The sequence below is a fragment of the Myotis daubentonii genome, chromosome 2, assembly GCF_963259705.1.
Source record: "Myotis daubentonii chromosome 2, mMyoDau2.1, whole genome shotgun sequence".
Classification (NCBI taxonomy): Eukaryota; Metazoa; Chordata; class Mammalia; order Chiroptera; family Vespertilionidae; genus Myotis; species Myotis daubentonii.
The window spans coordinates 91022398-91038342 of record NC_081841.1 but is presented as its reverse complement, the minus strand read 5'-3'; the positions used below and the strand labels follow the sequence as shown (position 1 = coordinate 91038342).

At 37.9% G+C, this 15945-nt stretch overlaps 1 protein-coding gene across 8 annotated transcripts in view; it reads right to left on the bottom strand.

Annotated features, from left to right (window-relative positions):
• Positions 1 to 414: 414 nt before the first annotated feature.
• Positions 415 to 15945, bottom strand: part of MRPL42 (mitochondrial ribosomal protein L42) — a 28791-nt gene continuing 13260 nt past the window's right edge. For 6 of the 8 annotated variants that reach the window (XM_059683790.1, XM_059683788.1, XM_059683789.1 and 3 more), the window contains exons 5-6: positions 12033 to 12196; positions 2412 to 5847 (exon numbers count right to left, since the gene is read on the bottom strand). In XM_059683790.1, the coding sequence (XP_059539773.1) occupies positions 5760 to 5847; positions 12033 to 12196 (252 nt within the window). In that variant the 3' untranslated portion in view covers positions 2412 to 5759. Of the gene's footprint in view, positions 576 to 1691; positions 2083 to 2411; positions 5848 to 12032; positions 12197 to 15945 lie in introns of those variants that run through there. The other 2 variants (XM_059683795.1, XM_059683794.1) reach the window with 2 other exon arrangements.

The following is a 15945-nucleotide window of genomic DNA, read 5'->3' as shown; positions in this document are numbered from 1 at the left end:
TAAAATGAGGATGATGCTCTTTCTTCAAAGGATTATTGTGAGAATTTAATAATGATGTATGTAAAGGACCTAGGTATGTAAAGGACCTAGTAGATAGTAGTAACTGATTTAAGTGTAACTAATTTAATTATATCCTAGATGCCAACCCCCTCGCTCCCAAACATAAAATGTTTTCTGAGTAGACTTTCTGAGTTTCATTCTAAAGGCAATTTTGAAATCCTCAGAAGGAAACCATGCACATTTTTAATATTTACTCTACTAACAATATGTGGTTCATAATGTAGAATATTTCATCATACTAGTCACATAAAAATAAATAGAAGACTAATATCTCTAAGGAAAATAAAGTAGGTTTCTTTAAATAAGAATGTCAAATCCAGAATTAATACATATAAAGAAATACACATTCTAATAGATGAAAAGACATTTTATTATTATTTTACTATATAACATAGTAGTGAATATATCTGATTGCATTTTCTCAAATGGCAAATGAGAACAGGACAGCATTTTACTGAAAACCTCAATATCATCTGTCTTTTGGAGGATTCAGTTTCCTACGACGTGTATGATACCTTGAAAAGAAAAAAATATTTAAGATAATTTATTTTAGTAAAAGTGTTTCTGACAGAAATATCAAATTTCTATTATTTTGCCATCTATTAATTAGTACTCAATGAAATCAAACTACATACATATGCTGTTAGCTATATCTCATTTAGTTCTTAATAAGCCACATTTCCCCAGAGTGAAAATTGTTTTCTATTAATTAAACATTTTGGAAAATCTTCATTCAGATCTTGATGATAACTTCAATATGGCAACCTGGATGATTGTTAAAACCTAATAATTAACTAAAAATTATCTTTATAATAAAGAAAGCACACTGTCAACATGCTCTATTAAAGTTTTATTTGAAAAGGGATTTTTTCTTCTAAACGGAGGGCTCAAGCTCCAAAAGTATGTTTTAATATACACTAGGATACAGTTATAGTTAGTAATCCATTTATGGAAAAATGTGCAATATCACAAAATATGGAAGAAATGAAAATTTAAAAAGTGAGGAAACTTTTATTGTTTGCAATTACAAATATTTTTAAATTCATACTGCCCAATCTAAGCACAGGAGTGGTGAAATAAGCAATATTAGACCTGATTGATTGAAGTATTAACTGGTAAAATATTTTTGAAAAGCAGTATTAGCAATATATATATATTTTTTAATTTTTAAACAGTCATCTGCCGAAACCGGTTTGGCTCAGTGGATAGAGCATCGGCCTGCGGACTGAAAGGTCCCAGGTTCGATTCCGGTCAAGGGCATGTACCTGGGTTGCGGGCACATCCCCAGTAGGAGATGTGCGGGAGGCAGCCAATCGATGTTTCTCTCTCATCGATGTTTCTAACTCTCTATCTCTCTCCCTTCCTCTCTGTAAAAAAATCAATAAAATATATTTAAAAAAAAAAAAAGTCGCCGAAACCGGTTTGGCTCAGTGGATAGAGCGTCGGCCTGCGGACTGAGGGGTCCCAGGTTCGATTCCGGTCAAGGGCATGTACCTGGGTTGCGGGCACATCCCAGTGGGAGATGTGCAGGAGGCAGCTGATCGATGTTTCTTTCTCATCGATGTTTCTAACTCTCTATCTCTCTCCCTTCCTCTCTGTAAAAAATCAATAAAATATATTAAAAAAAAAAAAAAAAGTCATAACTTTTGATCTAGTAATTCCTCTTCTGGAAATCTATCCTAAAGCAATATAGAAAAGTAGTTAAAATTTTAATTGGGGCGGGGGAAATACAGGATACAAATTTAAGTTACAGTATAAATAAAACCATATAAAGCAAACTAACACAACTTACGTATAGATACAAAGTAAAATAAAATGCATTGTTAGCAGTGATCATCTTTGAGTAAATTCACCATGAAGAATTCTTCTTTTTGCTTGTCTGCATTACCTTATTTTCTCTATTAAGAAAATTTCTGCAGAGTACATGTGGTTTTTGTTGATGAATTATCTTAAAAAAAATCCCCCTAAAACCAGATTTTGGCAAGTTGCTCTGAGTAAGGTTGTTTCTTTAACTTTTTAAATCTAATATGAAAAAAATACAATGTAAGGATTTCTATACCATAAATGATGATAGATGTATATTATGCTCTTTAGTTGTGATGATTAAGATATCAAAAACAGCTCTGGCTTGCTTTACTCAGTGGTTACAGTGTCAGCCTGCAGAACAAAGGGTCACAGATTCGATTACCAGTCAAGGCCATGTACCTGGGTTGCAGGTTCGATCCCCAGTCAGGATGTGGCTCATGTGTCTCTTTCAAATTGATGTTTCTCTCTCTCTCTCCTCTCTCTCTCTCTCTCTCTCTCTCTCTCTCTCTCTCTCTCTCTCTCTCCCCCCCCCCTCCATCTCTCTCTCCCTCTTTCTCTCTCTCCCTCTCCTCCCTCCATTCCGCTCTCTCTAGAAATCAATGGAAAAAATATCCTTGGGTGAGGATTAACAACAACAAAAAAGATATCAAAAGCATTTTTTGCTTATTTTAAGGTTTCATATAAGCAACTTTCCTATACATTTTTTCTGATGTTGACTTTTTTTAACCATTTGTGAAATATAGCCTTGGCCAGTGTGTACTGAAAGGCTGCCAATTTGATTCCTGGACAGGACACATACATGGGTTGTGGGCTTGATCCCCGGTAGGGGGCGTGCAGGTGGCTGCCCATCTATCAATGTTGCACTTTCACATTGATGTTTCTCTCTCTCTCTCTCTCTCTCTTTCTCTCTCTCTCTCTCTCTCTCTCTCCCCCTTACTCTCTCTCTCTAAAATTCAATAAACTATTTTAAAAAATTAAAAACTTGTGAAATTTATAAATTAATTTAAAAAGAAGTAAGTACATCTATATATACTAACATGGAACATTAAGTTACAGAATAATACATACACCTTATCTGTGACAACATGGATGAACCTAGAGGGTATTATGCTAAGTGAAACAAGTCAGCCAGAGAAAAACAAATATCGTACGATTCCACTTATACATATGTGGGATTTAAAAAAAAAAAAAAACAAAACAGAAATACACTCACAGAGAACGAATGAGAGGAAAGTTGGGGAGCTGGGTGAAAAAGGTGAAGGGATTAAGAAGTATAAACTGAGAGTTACAAAATAGTAACAGGTATGTGAAGTATAGCATAGGGAATACAATCAATAATACTATAATAATTATGCATAGTGCCAGGTAGGTACTACAACACTTATTAGGAGGGATCATTTTGTAAGTTATATAAACCACTATGCTATACACCTGAAGCTAATATAATATTGAATGTCAACTATAATAGAAAAAAATTATATTAAAAAAATACGTATAGCAAATCATGTAACCATTTCTACACGTACTTATATTGGCACAGTACTAATGCAATAGAATCCCCAAAGGTATTCACTCAATGCAGCAGGGGTTTGGGAAATCATAAACTTTTTGAAATTATTTATAAAATTTAGAATATGCATTTTTCTGGGAAATGGATTCACGTTTCATCAAATTCTCAGTGAAGTCTGTGGTCCTAAAAATGCTAAATGTGCCCTAATCGGTTTGGCTCAGTGGATAGAGCGTCAGCCTGCAGACTGAAGGGTCCCAGGTTCGATTCCAGTCAAGGGCATGTACCTTGGTTGTGGGCACATCCCCAGTAGAAGGTGTACAGGAGGCAGCTGAAACGATGTTTCTCTCTCATCGATGTTTCTAACTCTCTATCCCTCTCCCTCTCCCTTCTTCTCTGTAAAAAAATCAATAAAATATGTATTTTTAAAAAAATACTAAATGTGATCCAGCTTTTACATTGCTCAACTATTTTCACTATTCAAGAGTGACTTCAAAATGCTTGAGACCCTGATAGCCCTAAACCTAACAAAGTCAAGTTCTAAAATATGCTCAATGTCAAATAGTCCAATAGCATTTATAGATGTCTTATCATGCATGGATTTTCATTCTGTGCTACAATCACTAACCAGAAATAAGTACATTAATTTTAGAGTATCTTTATAACTTATCATCCAGAGTAAGACCCTTTAGAGAATAAAACCCACCCTATAATAACAAAAGAGTTAAGCTGAGAGTGCTCCTGAAATCAATAGGTATATCATTACCCTTCTTAAATTACATAATGACTCAGTGATATCTGGAATATGTGTCCACAATTTTTAATCCAGAGTAAAACTTTACCTCCTGGTTCACACTGCAGCTAATTCCCAAATCTGTTTCCTACTAATGATACCAGCTAATATTTGTTTCCTCCATGGAAAATACTAAACTAGCTATTTAAATAAAACAGTATTGTTATTTGTACATTTACAGGATTGGTCTACATTTCAGAAATTTAGATTTACTTTCCAGATCCGTCTTATCTTCCATACAGCCTCCTTCCAATCCTTTCTTTCCACTTTACATTTAGTGGAAATGTGTTTACTTACTACTTTCGTATTTATGAGCACACATGGAATACAGAGATGTATTATAAAGTTGTACACATAAAATTTATGTTATTAACCAATGTTACCCCAATAAATTTAAAGAAAATAATCAGAATCATTCACTCGTTCATCTGTTCATTCATTTTTAAATATAAGCATCTACTATGTGCCAGGTACTATTTCTAGGTGCTAAGGATTCTGTAGTGTACAAAACAAGACAAACCCCCCACCCTCATGAAGACTACATTCCAATGCAGAAAACAAAATAAATAAGTTGGCCAGGGAAGGCTATAGTGAGTAAAAACCTGACGGAAGCGAGAGAGCTAGCTTTGCTGATATCAGCAGGAAGAGCTTTTTACACAGAGTGAACAGCAAGTACAATGGCTTTGAGGTGAAAAGAAGGCCATGTTAAGAGGCCATATGGCTGGAACAGAGTAAACAAGGAAGGGATCAGTAGGAAATGAAGGTAGAAAGGTAATGGGGTCAGATTATGTAGGTTCTGGTAGGTACTAGTTAAGGCCTATAGCTTTTCTCTGAGTGAGATGGGAAGCAGTTGCAGGGTTTTCAAGAGAAAAATTATAAGAACTAACAGAAGTTTTAACAGGGTTACTCTGGCTATGTACTAAGAATACACTACAGGGAAGTGAAAGCAGAAACAGCAACAGCACTATACATAATAAGCCAGGCAAGAGATGGTGGCAGAGTAAGAGGTGATAAGTAGTCAAATGGGATACATTTTGGAGACAAAGCTAACAGGATTTGCTGATAAACAAGATGTAGAGTGTGAGACGGAGAACAGCCAAGAGTGGCATCAAGGTTTCTGGCCAAGCAATTAAAAGCATGGATATGGCATTAACATAGATAGGGAAGGCTAAAGAAGAAGCTGGTTTGTGGGGGACCAGCAGAAGTACAGTTATAGGCACAGTAAGTTAGGGATACCTATTAGGAGACTGATAAACAGGTCTGTAGATCAGAGGAGAAGTGACCAGAGATAGATTTGGAATCTATTAGCATTCTGATGGTACTTAAAAACCATGAGTCTGGATAAGATCACTGTCTTAAAGAATCAGACAGAAATGAGGAGAGATCCAAGAACTGATCCTACGGTACTCAAAAATTTAGAGATTGGGGAGATGAAAAGGAATCAGGGCATCAGCAAGAAAAACTAAGGTAATATATGAACTTTAGAAATATAAGAGTTTCAACAAAGTTGTTAAGTTTGAATTAATGAGAAAAATAACATGCTCAAATACAGGAACTCTGTTAACACTGCTAAATGTTGTATTCTGGAAATACTTATACTGTAAGGAATGCTCCATCACTTTTGATTTCTTTCATGCCAACTGAAGACTCAAGAGGAACTTGGGCACAGATACTGGCAACACTAAAGGCCAACAAGAGATACCTCAGGGTTAGCTGTGAAGAGCAAAGAAACTCAGAATCATGTCCTCAAAAACTAGTTAGAGTGGCTAACAAAAGCAAATTACTGCAAGCAGTACAAAACAAATGGATTTACTAATACATAAGCAGTACCTTTCAAAGAATATGTTCATGTTCGAAGTTTCATGACTTCAAGTAAATATAATGTAATAGCTAAGCCAGTTTAATTTTTTTTCATTATCTCTGATATCATCAAAAAGGAAGCAGCAGGAGCCTCATGGATATATATGTTATTTTTTAAATCAATCTTTGCAGAATTGAATTTAAAAAAAAGTAATTCAGGCAAAGGCAGAGGGAAGGAAACTAAAAGTTCAATTTAACCGCAAACCCACTGTCCTGGATTTCTTCATTAGTCATTTCCCACACTAACAATTCAAACAGTTCTAGCACTCAGTCTCTGTATAAAGCCCAAATCTAAGACTCCGAATTGCCATCCTAAAACAAATCACTAGAATCAGGAAAAAGCAAAATCCAATTCACAGATTTAGCAGTAACAATTTTTACTTCAGATAACCTAATCACCAACGTTTAATGGCCACTATTTTAGCATCAATTCTGTACAGTCATACTACCTACACTCCTACCCACCCACCCACCTTGGGTGAGGCCAATAACTAGATGCAGGTATTGTATGACTGAATGAAGTGGGGCAACACCTTGGTATCATAAATCTTTTGCTGACCTTGATTAAGAATCAGATAATGAGGAATACCTTTGTGACCTTCCTAGATCAAATGGAAATTAGATGAACCCACATAAATTTTCTTATGTTTGTATTTTTTACTTTCAAAGGTTTAAAATAAGAATCTCTTTTTAACAGGAGACCCAACATATATAAAAAAGTAGGTCTAAAAGTTGACGTAGGGGGCCTCCAATCCCAACTCTGATTTGCCCAGCAGAGGCCAGGCCAATGAAAAACAAACCATGAGAGGTAGTCTGGGCAAATAACCTAACTGAGGTTTGGAAGGAGGCACTATAAGAAAGAATGGTATCAACAAAGTTGTCTCTTACCCATCTTTCCCCTAGAGACATCTCAGAGACACTGGCATACAAAGGACAGTGGTTAATGAATGGGAAGAGAAAACTGAAGAGTCAGGGCAGGGCACCTGAAAGGTTTTAAACCTCTTTTCAAAGGGACATTGCTTATACGCTCATTTGATGCAACTTAAGAAAACATTAATATAACTTTCCTGAAAATGCAAAATAACACATTTGCTCTTTTTACCACAAGCCATAAACCATAAGAACTTAGTTTTTAGGACTTATGGGTTTTCACCAGCCAGGTCCTGGGCTGGTGCAGTCGTGGAAACAAGAGCCCAGTTTCAAGTCGTAGCCTCCTCCCTTCAAAAGGGCAAGGATGTCCATAGAATTGAGGCAATAAAGAGAGCTCTCCAAGGCCCCTCTCTGTGGCAGGGACCCCCAACCTGGACAGCAGCTTATCAGCTAGGCTTGAACCCACATAACTTGATAGCTGAACTCTGGGAATAAAACTTCCAAGAACCACTGGGATATTTACCAGTTGGCCATCATGAAGACTACCGTAAATAAACTACTATTTCAAAAAGAAATTGAACAACTTCAAGATGGTGTGAAGATAATTAGGTAAGACAATATTCCATCACACCATAACTTAGCACCCACACATTGTACTAAAAATACTGTGTTAGAGGCCTTATGGAAAATCACAAAACAGAAGATGCATTCCTGAGACAAGAAAAAAATCTAGAGCAAAGTCAGGAACAAGACAAGGATATCCACCTTAGTAAGTTTTATTCAACACTAGTGGCCCAGTGCATGAAATTCTTGCGGGGAGGGGGGGGCAGGGGGGGTGGGGGGAATTCTCCCTCAGCTCGGCCTGCACCCTCTCCAATCTGAGACCCCTTGGGGGATGTCCAACTGCCAGTTTAGGCCCGATCCCTGTGAGTCCCGCAATCCGGGACTGCTGGCTCCTAACCGTTCACCTGCCTGCCTACCTGATCGCCCCTAACCACTCTGCCTGCCAGCCTGTTTGCCCCCAATTGCCGCCCCCGCCAGCCTTCTCGCCCCCAACTGCCTCCCCTTGCCAGCCTGATTGCCCCCTACTGCCCCCCTCACCAGCCTGCTCGCCCCCAAAGCCCCCCTGCTGGCCTGATCACCCCCAACTGGCGCCCCCTGCTGACCTGATTGCCCCCAACTGACCCCCCCTGCCCGCCTGCTTGCCCCCAACTGCCTCCCCACATGCCTCCCCACCCCCAACTGCCCTTCACTCCTGGTCTGATCACCCCTAACCACCTCTGCCTCAGCCCGGCTATCATCATCATGGCTTTGTCCAGAAGGTCTCCTGGTCTAATTAGCATATCACCCTTTTATTAATATAGATAGTACTGGGAGTCCTAGCCATAGCAATGAGACAAGAAAAAGAAATAAAAGGCATCCAACCTGGAAAGGAAGAAGTAAAACTGTCATTTGCAAGTGACAAGATACTGTATATAGAGAGCCCTAACGATTCCACCAAAAAACTACTAGAATAAATAAATTCAGTAAAGTACCAGGATACAAAACTAATATTCAGAAATTGGTTGCATTTTTAAATGTTTTTATGGATTTCAGAGAGAGGAAGGAGGGGGGGGAGAGAGAAAGAGAAACATCAATGATGACAGAGAATCATCGATTGGCTGCCTCCTGTATATCCCCTACTGGGGATGGAATCAGCATGTGCCCTGACTGGGAATCAAACTGAAACCTCCTAGTTCATAGGTCAACACTCAACCACTGAGCCACACCAGTCAGGCCAGTTGCATTTTTATACACCAATAACAAACTATCAGAAAGAGAAATCAAGAAAACGGTTATATTGATATTTACTGTATTAGAAATTAAAATTGAGAGTTTAAAAATGAATCCCTTGTATGTTGAAACATGGTTTTTATAATAATAAAAAAAAAAATTCCCCAAATTCAATAAAAACTTAAAAAATAAAATAAAGAAGAAAAGAAAAGAAAACAATCCCACTTACAATTGCGCCAAAAAACCTAGGGATAAATTTAACCAAGATGGTAAAAGACTGTACTTAGAAAATTGTAAGAAACTGAAGACTTTTATTCATTTTTTTTCTTTTTTTAGAGAGAGGAAGGAAGAGGGAAAGAGTGAAATATCAATGTGAGAGAGAGAGGCATCAATTGGCTATGTCCTACAAGCCTTGCCGGGAGCCGGTCCATCCTTGCTGTTTCAAGGGACCTAGCATATATGACATACTGTTCTTAAAATGTTTGCTCACCTTCTTGGCACTATGTGTTTTAACCAAGGTCTCCTCTCTGAGAAAGGTTGTTTCCCCAGGTAGGGATTTCCCCCTGAAGTTAGGGAGGGAATAAAACCCCTCAACTAAGTGCCAGGCGGGTAATTAATCACTTTAACTATGAACAATCATGCTTAAGCTACATAATCTTTACTCCCTGGAATGGAGATAAGAAACGCCCTAACCTTTGGAATAGAGATTGATAGGATTGAATCAACTGGTATAAATACAGATGTAACAAGACAGCAAGAGACAGAACTTAGAAGACAGAACTTAGAAGACAGAACCTACACAGAACCTAGAGACAGAAGAACTTCGCTGGAGAGAACATGGCCAAAGATCCTGGACAGAAACTGGAGACAGAACCTAGAGACAGAACCTAGAGAGAGAACATGGCAAAAGATCCTGGACAGAAACTGGCCACAGAACCTAGAGACAGAACCTGGCTACAGAACCTGGATAGAACATGGCAAGAGAACCTGACTAGAACCTGGTGACCGAACCTGGTTGGAGAACCTGGACAGAACCTGGCTGGAGAACCGGGGAACCTGGCTGGAGAACCTAGCAAGAGAACATGGACACAGAACCTGGCTGGAGATCCTAACCAGAACTTCACTGGAGATCCTGAACAGAACTTGGCCGGAGATCCAGACCAGAACTTGGCTAGAGATCCTGGCTAGGCTGCTGATCAACTGAACGCTGTCTCTGTGTCATTCCTTCTTCGCCGACTCCATCCACACCTTTGGGGACCCCTGGACCTGCTGGGGCTGGACCCCAGCACAAGCCCACAACCATGGCTTGTGCCTGGGCTGGGAATTGAACTAACAACCTTTCAGTGCATGGGACGACACTCAACCAAGTGGGTCACACCAGCCAGGGCAGAAATTGAAGATTTAACTAAATAGAAACACATACCTTGCTCATGGTTGGGAAGAATTAACATCGTTAAAATCTCCATAATAGCCAAAGTAATCTATAGGTTCAATGTAATCCCTATCAAAATATCAATGGCATTTTTCACAGATATAGAACAAAAATAATCCTAAAAGTTATATGGAAATTCAAAAGGACTCTAATAGCCAAAGCAGTCTTTTAAATATATATACAATATACATACATTATATTTTGATTTCAAAGAGGAAGAGGGAGAGATAGAAACATCAATGATGAGAATCATTGATTGGCAGCCTCCTGCACACCCCATACTGGGGATCAAGCCCATAACCCAGATATATGCCCTGACCAGGAATCCAACCCTGACCTCCTGGTTCATAGGTGGATGCCTAGCCACTGAATCACACCAGTCAGGTATATCGTCAACATTTTTTACCAGGACTATTATAATAGTTCCTTACTGGGTCTCTGACTCCAACCTTTCTACATATCACCTTATCCCAGAGCCTAGTTAATGATTTTCTAATGTACAAAATTTGGGCATGTCAGTTTGCTTCTTAAAACTTGGCAATGAAAATATGATATAAACTCCTCAGCACAACATAAAATCCTTCATAAGGCCCTTCCTACATTCCCTTCTCATATTTTGGGTCTTATCCAAGCTGAACTACTTGCAAATTCCCCAGTACATTCTAACACATAATATTTTCTCTGCCAGTGGAGCCTTTTTCCCATTCCCCATGGCTTAATTCAAGGTTCAACCACTCTTGTTTTTTACTCTCCATTTCCTCCTTGCCAATAAACAACTTGAAAATAAGGATTGTGCATCTGATTATCTAGCACTTAGGACATCTCAATAAATATATTTTCATTAATCCCACAGCATGTTGAGCCATAAACGTGCCATGCCAGCCCACTGCTGGTTATTGGTGGACACAGTGAATAAGAACAAACATAAACAATGAAAAAAGCAAGCTCATATTTTGGTAGCGGAGAGAGAAAAACACATTAAAGCCAGAATCAGATAGGGGTCAGAATCAATGTAATAAAATGTTAGCACTTACAAACTAACAGAGGGGCAATTGTAGACTACTAAAGGAATTGAGAACACTATATACTGCCCAATTATTTGCTGTGTACCCTAGTTTTGTTTTTTTGCAACAAAATCTGTTAAAGAAATGGATTAAGGCAGTGGTTCTCAACCTTCCTAATGCCTCGACCCTTTAATACAGTTCATGTTGTGGTGACCCCAACCATAAAATTATTTTCGTTGCTACTTCATAACTGTTAATTTTGCTACTGTTATGAATCGTAATGTAAATATCTGATATGCAGGATGTATTTTCATTGTTACAAACTGAACATAATTAAAGCATAGTGATTAATCACAAAAACAATATGTAATTATATATGTGTTTTCCAATGGTCTTAGGCGACCCCTGTGAAAGAGTCGTTCGACCCCCAAAGGGGTCGCGACCCACAGGTTGAGAACCGCTGGATTAAGGGGTCAAAACAAAATAAATTATCAGGAAGATAAAAACAATAGGTTAAATGACTATCAGAGAATGAAAACAAAAATTTTTTAATCCTCACCCAAGAACATGTTCATTGATTTTTGAGGAGGAGGAGGAGGGGAAAGAGAAGAGAGGGGAGGAAGGGGAAGGAAATTTCTGGATATTTAGCCAAAGAAAACAAAACTACTAATTCAAAAAGATATATGCCCCCTATGTTCTTTGCAGCATTTTTATTTATAATAGCTAAGACATGGAAATAGTCTAAGTGTACGTCAATGGATGAATGGATAAAGAAAATATATGTATTAAATCATTATGCTGTATGCCTGAAATTAATGTCAATTATACCTCAATGTTAATTTCACCATGCAGAAGTGTGTTAATGCAAGGTAAGTTACGTGTTCTTTCAGTGTTAGTGCAAGTTGAAAAAAAGAAAATACAACTTACTGTCCATAAGGATACCAACGGTGCTTAGTAGTAAAGAACATTTTGCTAAGTTGTTCTATCATGGGTCCTTGCTCCAAGTGTTCATCTTTTACTTCTAATCTGGTTTTCAGTATTTGATCCTGTGTTTCTTCATAATTATGCAAAGGATCTGGCCGAGGGATAGGCTACAAAATAATCAGCAATAAATAGCATCGAAATATGGGAATATCAGCCAGCATTTGATAGAGTTTATGATAAAACAATTATGATTCTCAAGAATTCATTACAGTACCTCAAGGTGGATAGGTGAATTATTAGAACAGAGCTTCACTTAGTTGCATTATTCATTAAAGAATAAGAAATACTTTTCTTCTCACATCAAGTTTTGGGTTTCTTTTCCAATAATAAAGTTCTTATTTAAAGTTCTGTTTTCCCCTCAATAAAAAAGACCTATTATATTAATTTCTATTTCTTAAAACTGTAAATAGCGTCTATTATTATTTTTAATTCAAAGTTTACAGTCTCTACCTTGAATAAAATTTAAGTAAAATACATGAAAAATCTTTCATTGAAAAGGACATTTCTGGAGACTTGCCTTGGGTGGTGAACACAAAATACAGATGATGTAGTATACAACTGTACATCTGAAACCTATATAATTTTATTAACCAATGTCACCCCTATAAATTCAATTTTTAAAAAAGAGCCTGGCTGGAATGCTTCAGTGGTTGAGGATCAACCCATGAATCAAGAGGCTACTGTTCAATTCCTAGTTAGGGCACATGCCCGGGGTTGCAGGCTTGATCCCCAGTAGGGGTGTACAGGAGGTAGCCGATCAATGATTCTCTCTCATCAATGTGTCTGTCTCTCTATCCCTCTCCCTTCCTCTCTCTCTAAAAAAATCAATAAAAAAAATTAAGAAAAAAAAAGAAATGCCAGTAAAAAGCATGGGAAAGGGGTGGGTTTGAAGACTGATTTAGTAAAGATTACAGCCGAACCGGTTTGGCTCAGTGGATAGAGCATCGGCCTGCGGACTCAGGGGTCCCAGGTTCAATTCTGGTCAGGGGCATGTACCTTGGTTGTGGGCGAATCCCCACTGGGGGGCGTGCAGGAGGCAGCTGATAGATCTCACTCATTGATGTTTCTGGCTCTCTATCCCTCTCCCTTCTTCTCTGTAAAAAATCAATAAAATATATTAAAAAAAATAAAAGATTACATTTCTTAGGTTGGGCTAGACAGCCTGGACACGGTGAGTATATACTTGATTTCCTTATAAATAAAAAGAAAATTGTGTAAAAATAAAAGAAGAAAATTTCTTTTTTTCATTTTTAAAAAAATATATTTTATTGACTTTTTAACAGAGAGGAAGGGAGAGGGATAGAGAGTCAGAAACATCGATGAGAGAGAAACATCGATCAGCTGCCTCCCGCACACCCCCCACTGGGGATGTGCCCCCAACCAAGGTACATGCCCTTGACTGGAATCGAACCTGGGACCCTTCAGTCCACAGGCCGACGCTCTATCCACTGAGCCAAACCAGTTAGGGCAGAAAATTTCTTATATATAATGGAAGCAGGAAAAACTTCCATGTGTTTAGATGACTGAAATGCCAAAAAATGATTCTTTATGGTAATTTGAGAATGTTTTAGCATACACTTACATTTACTTAGCTTATGTACATGAAACAATAAGACCTCTTTAAAAGGCAATATATAAATGTATGAAGGTGGCACAAGATTATCAGAAATGCAAAGTAACAAAGATATCAGTGCGAAGTAGAATGGGAGCCAAATCAGAGACTTGTCAGAGGGTAGAATGTATTCTATAAGGGATAACCAAACCTTATGAGTAAAGAAATAAAGGTAAGAACACAAAATAAATAGGTCATTTAAAAAAAAAAGATCTCACTGACTGGTGTGACTCAGTTAGTTGGTTCTTGTCCTCTACACCAAAAAACTGATGGTTCTATTCCCAGTCAAGGCACATGCCTGGGTTTTGGGCGCCACCCCCCAGTTAGGGGCATGCAGGGGACGGCCAACTAATGTTTCTCTCTCATCAGTGTTTCTGTCTGTCACTCTCCCTTCCTCTCTCTCTCTCAAATCAATAAAAACATTTAAAAAACAAATACAGCCCTAACCAGGTTGGCTCAGCTCAGTGAATAGAGCATGGGCCTGCGGATTGAAGGGTCCCAGGTTTGATTCTGGCCAAGGGCACAGGCCTGGGTTGTGGGCTCCATCCCCAGTAGGGGGCGTGCAGGAGGCAGCCGATCAATGATTCTCTCTCATCATTGATGTTTCTATCTCTCTATCCCTCTCCCTTCCTCTCTAAAATCAATAAAAATATTTTTTATAAAATAAAATAAACAAAAGTAAACGTTTAATGGTTTAAAAACAAAAATGTGGATCTCAAGAAACCAGATTATGAAAGGCCTTCAAAGTTAGATTTAGAAGTAACAATTTGACAGAAGCAGAAATAAGGAAACACTTAATGTAGTGTGGGAGGGAATCAGGAGGATGTATAATGAAGAGGTAAAGGACTTGGGCTTCAGCCTATGATTCTATCACTTATTAGTTCTGTGACCTTGAGCAAGTTATTTAAGCTCTTCATTTCCCTTTCTGTAAAGTCAGAGAAGTAATAGATACCTAATAAAGACTTGATGAGGATTAAGTGAAATAATATAGAGCAGTGATGGTGAACCTATGACACGCGTGTCAGAGGTGACACGCGAACTCATTTTTTTGGTTGATTTTTCTTTGTTAAATGGCATTTAAATATATAAAATAAATATCAAAAATATAAGTCTTTGTTTTACTATGGTTGCAAATATCAAAAAATTTCTATATGTGACACGGCACCAGAGTTAGGGTTTTTCAAAATGCTGACACGCCAAGCTCAAAAGGTTCGTCATCACTGATATAGAGTATGCTTAGCTGTCTCTCATTACCTAAGAGTTCAATAATGGTAGGTAGCTATTAACATTTATTTTATATCCTCAAACAGAAAAGGTTATATAAATGTATTTTAAAGAAAAAGTGCTCCTTGCCCAGCTGAGGGTCCACCTATGAACCCAAAGGTCATGGTTTGATTCCCAGTCAGGGCACATGGCCACGCTGCAGTCAATACCCAGTGTGGGTCGTGTAGGAGGCCGATAAATGATTATCTCTCATCATTGATGTTTATTTCTCTCTCTCTCTCTCTCTCTCTCTCTCTCTCTCTCTCTCTCTTTCTCCTTTCTCTCTCCCCCCTCCCTCCTACCCTCCCCCCCTCTCCCTCTTCCTTTCTCTCTGAAATCAATAAAAACCTACTTTTTTTAAAAAAAAGAAAAAGTGCTCCTTATGACACTTTATCATCTCTTTTTTGTAAAGTAAAATATTAATAAATGTCTTTGCAAGCTACTATCAGATCCACAGAGGTATCAGCACATATGGGAATGGAACCTACAGTTTCCTCTCTTTCAGGTTATTAAACTTACTGTTAAAAATTAAATGTTTTAAACATTATCAAGAAGTTAAGTGATTTTCAAGGGTTAATAAATATTCATGGTCTACGGTCCTATTCCCAAGCAGACCCAATTCTAACACATCACAAATTCTCTCTGTTGTATATGAGTAAAAAGAGATTTGTTTTCTGGGTATACAGATAAAAGACATAGGAATTACTGGATTCTTCGAAGTCTATACCAAGAGCCTCTGGCAGACTCAGAATTGATTATTAGGCAGTATTTGATCTTCTTGATCAACTTCAAAGAAAGGGTACATGAATGTTTCAGTAAAAAGGAAAAACTAAAATAAAACTGAATATCAACTTCATAAAACATTCGTAACTGTCATCCTGAATTTTCTTAATTTCTTAAGAATTTTAAAAATGTGATTTTCAAAAATTTCCATTACATCAATCACCAAAAAGAACTGCCTAGTACTTATATTTTTACTTT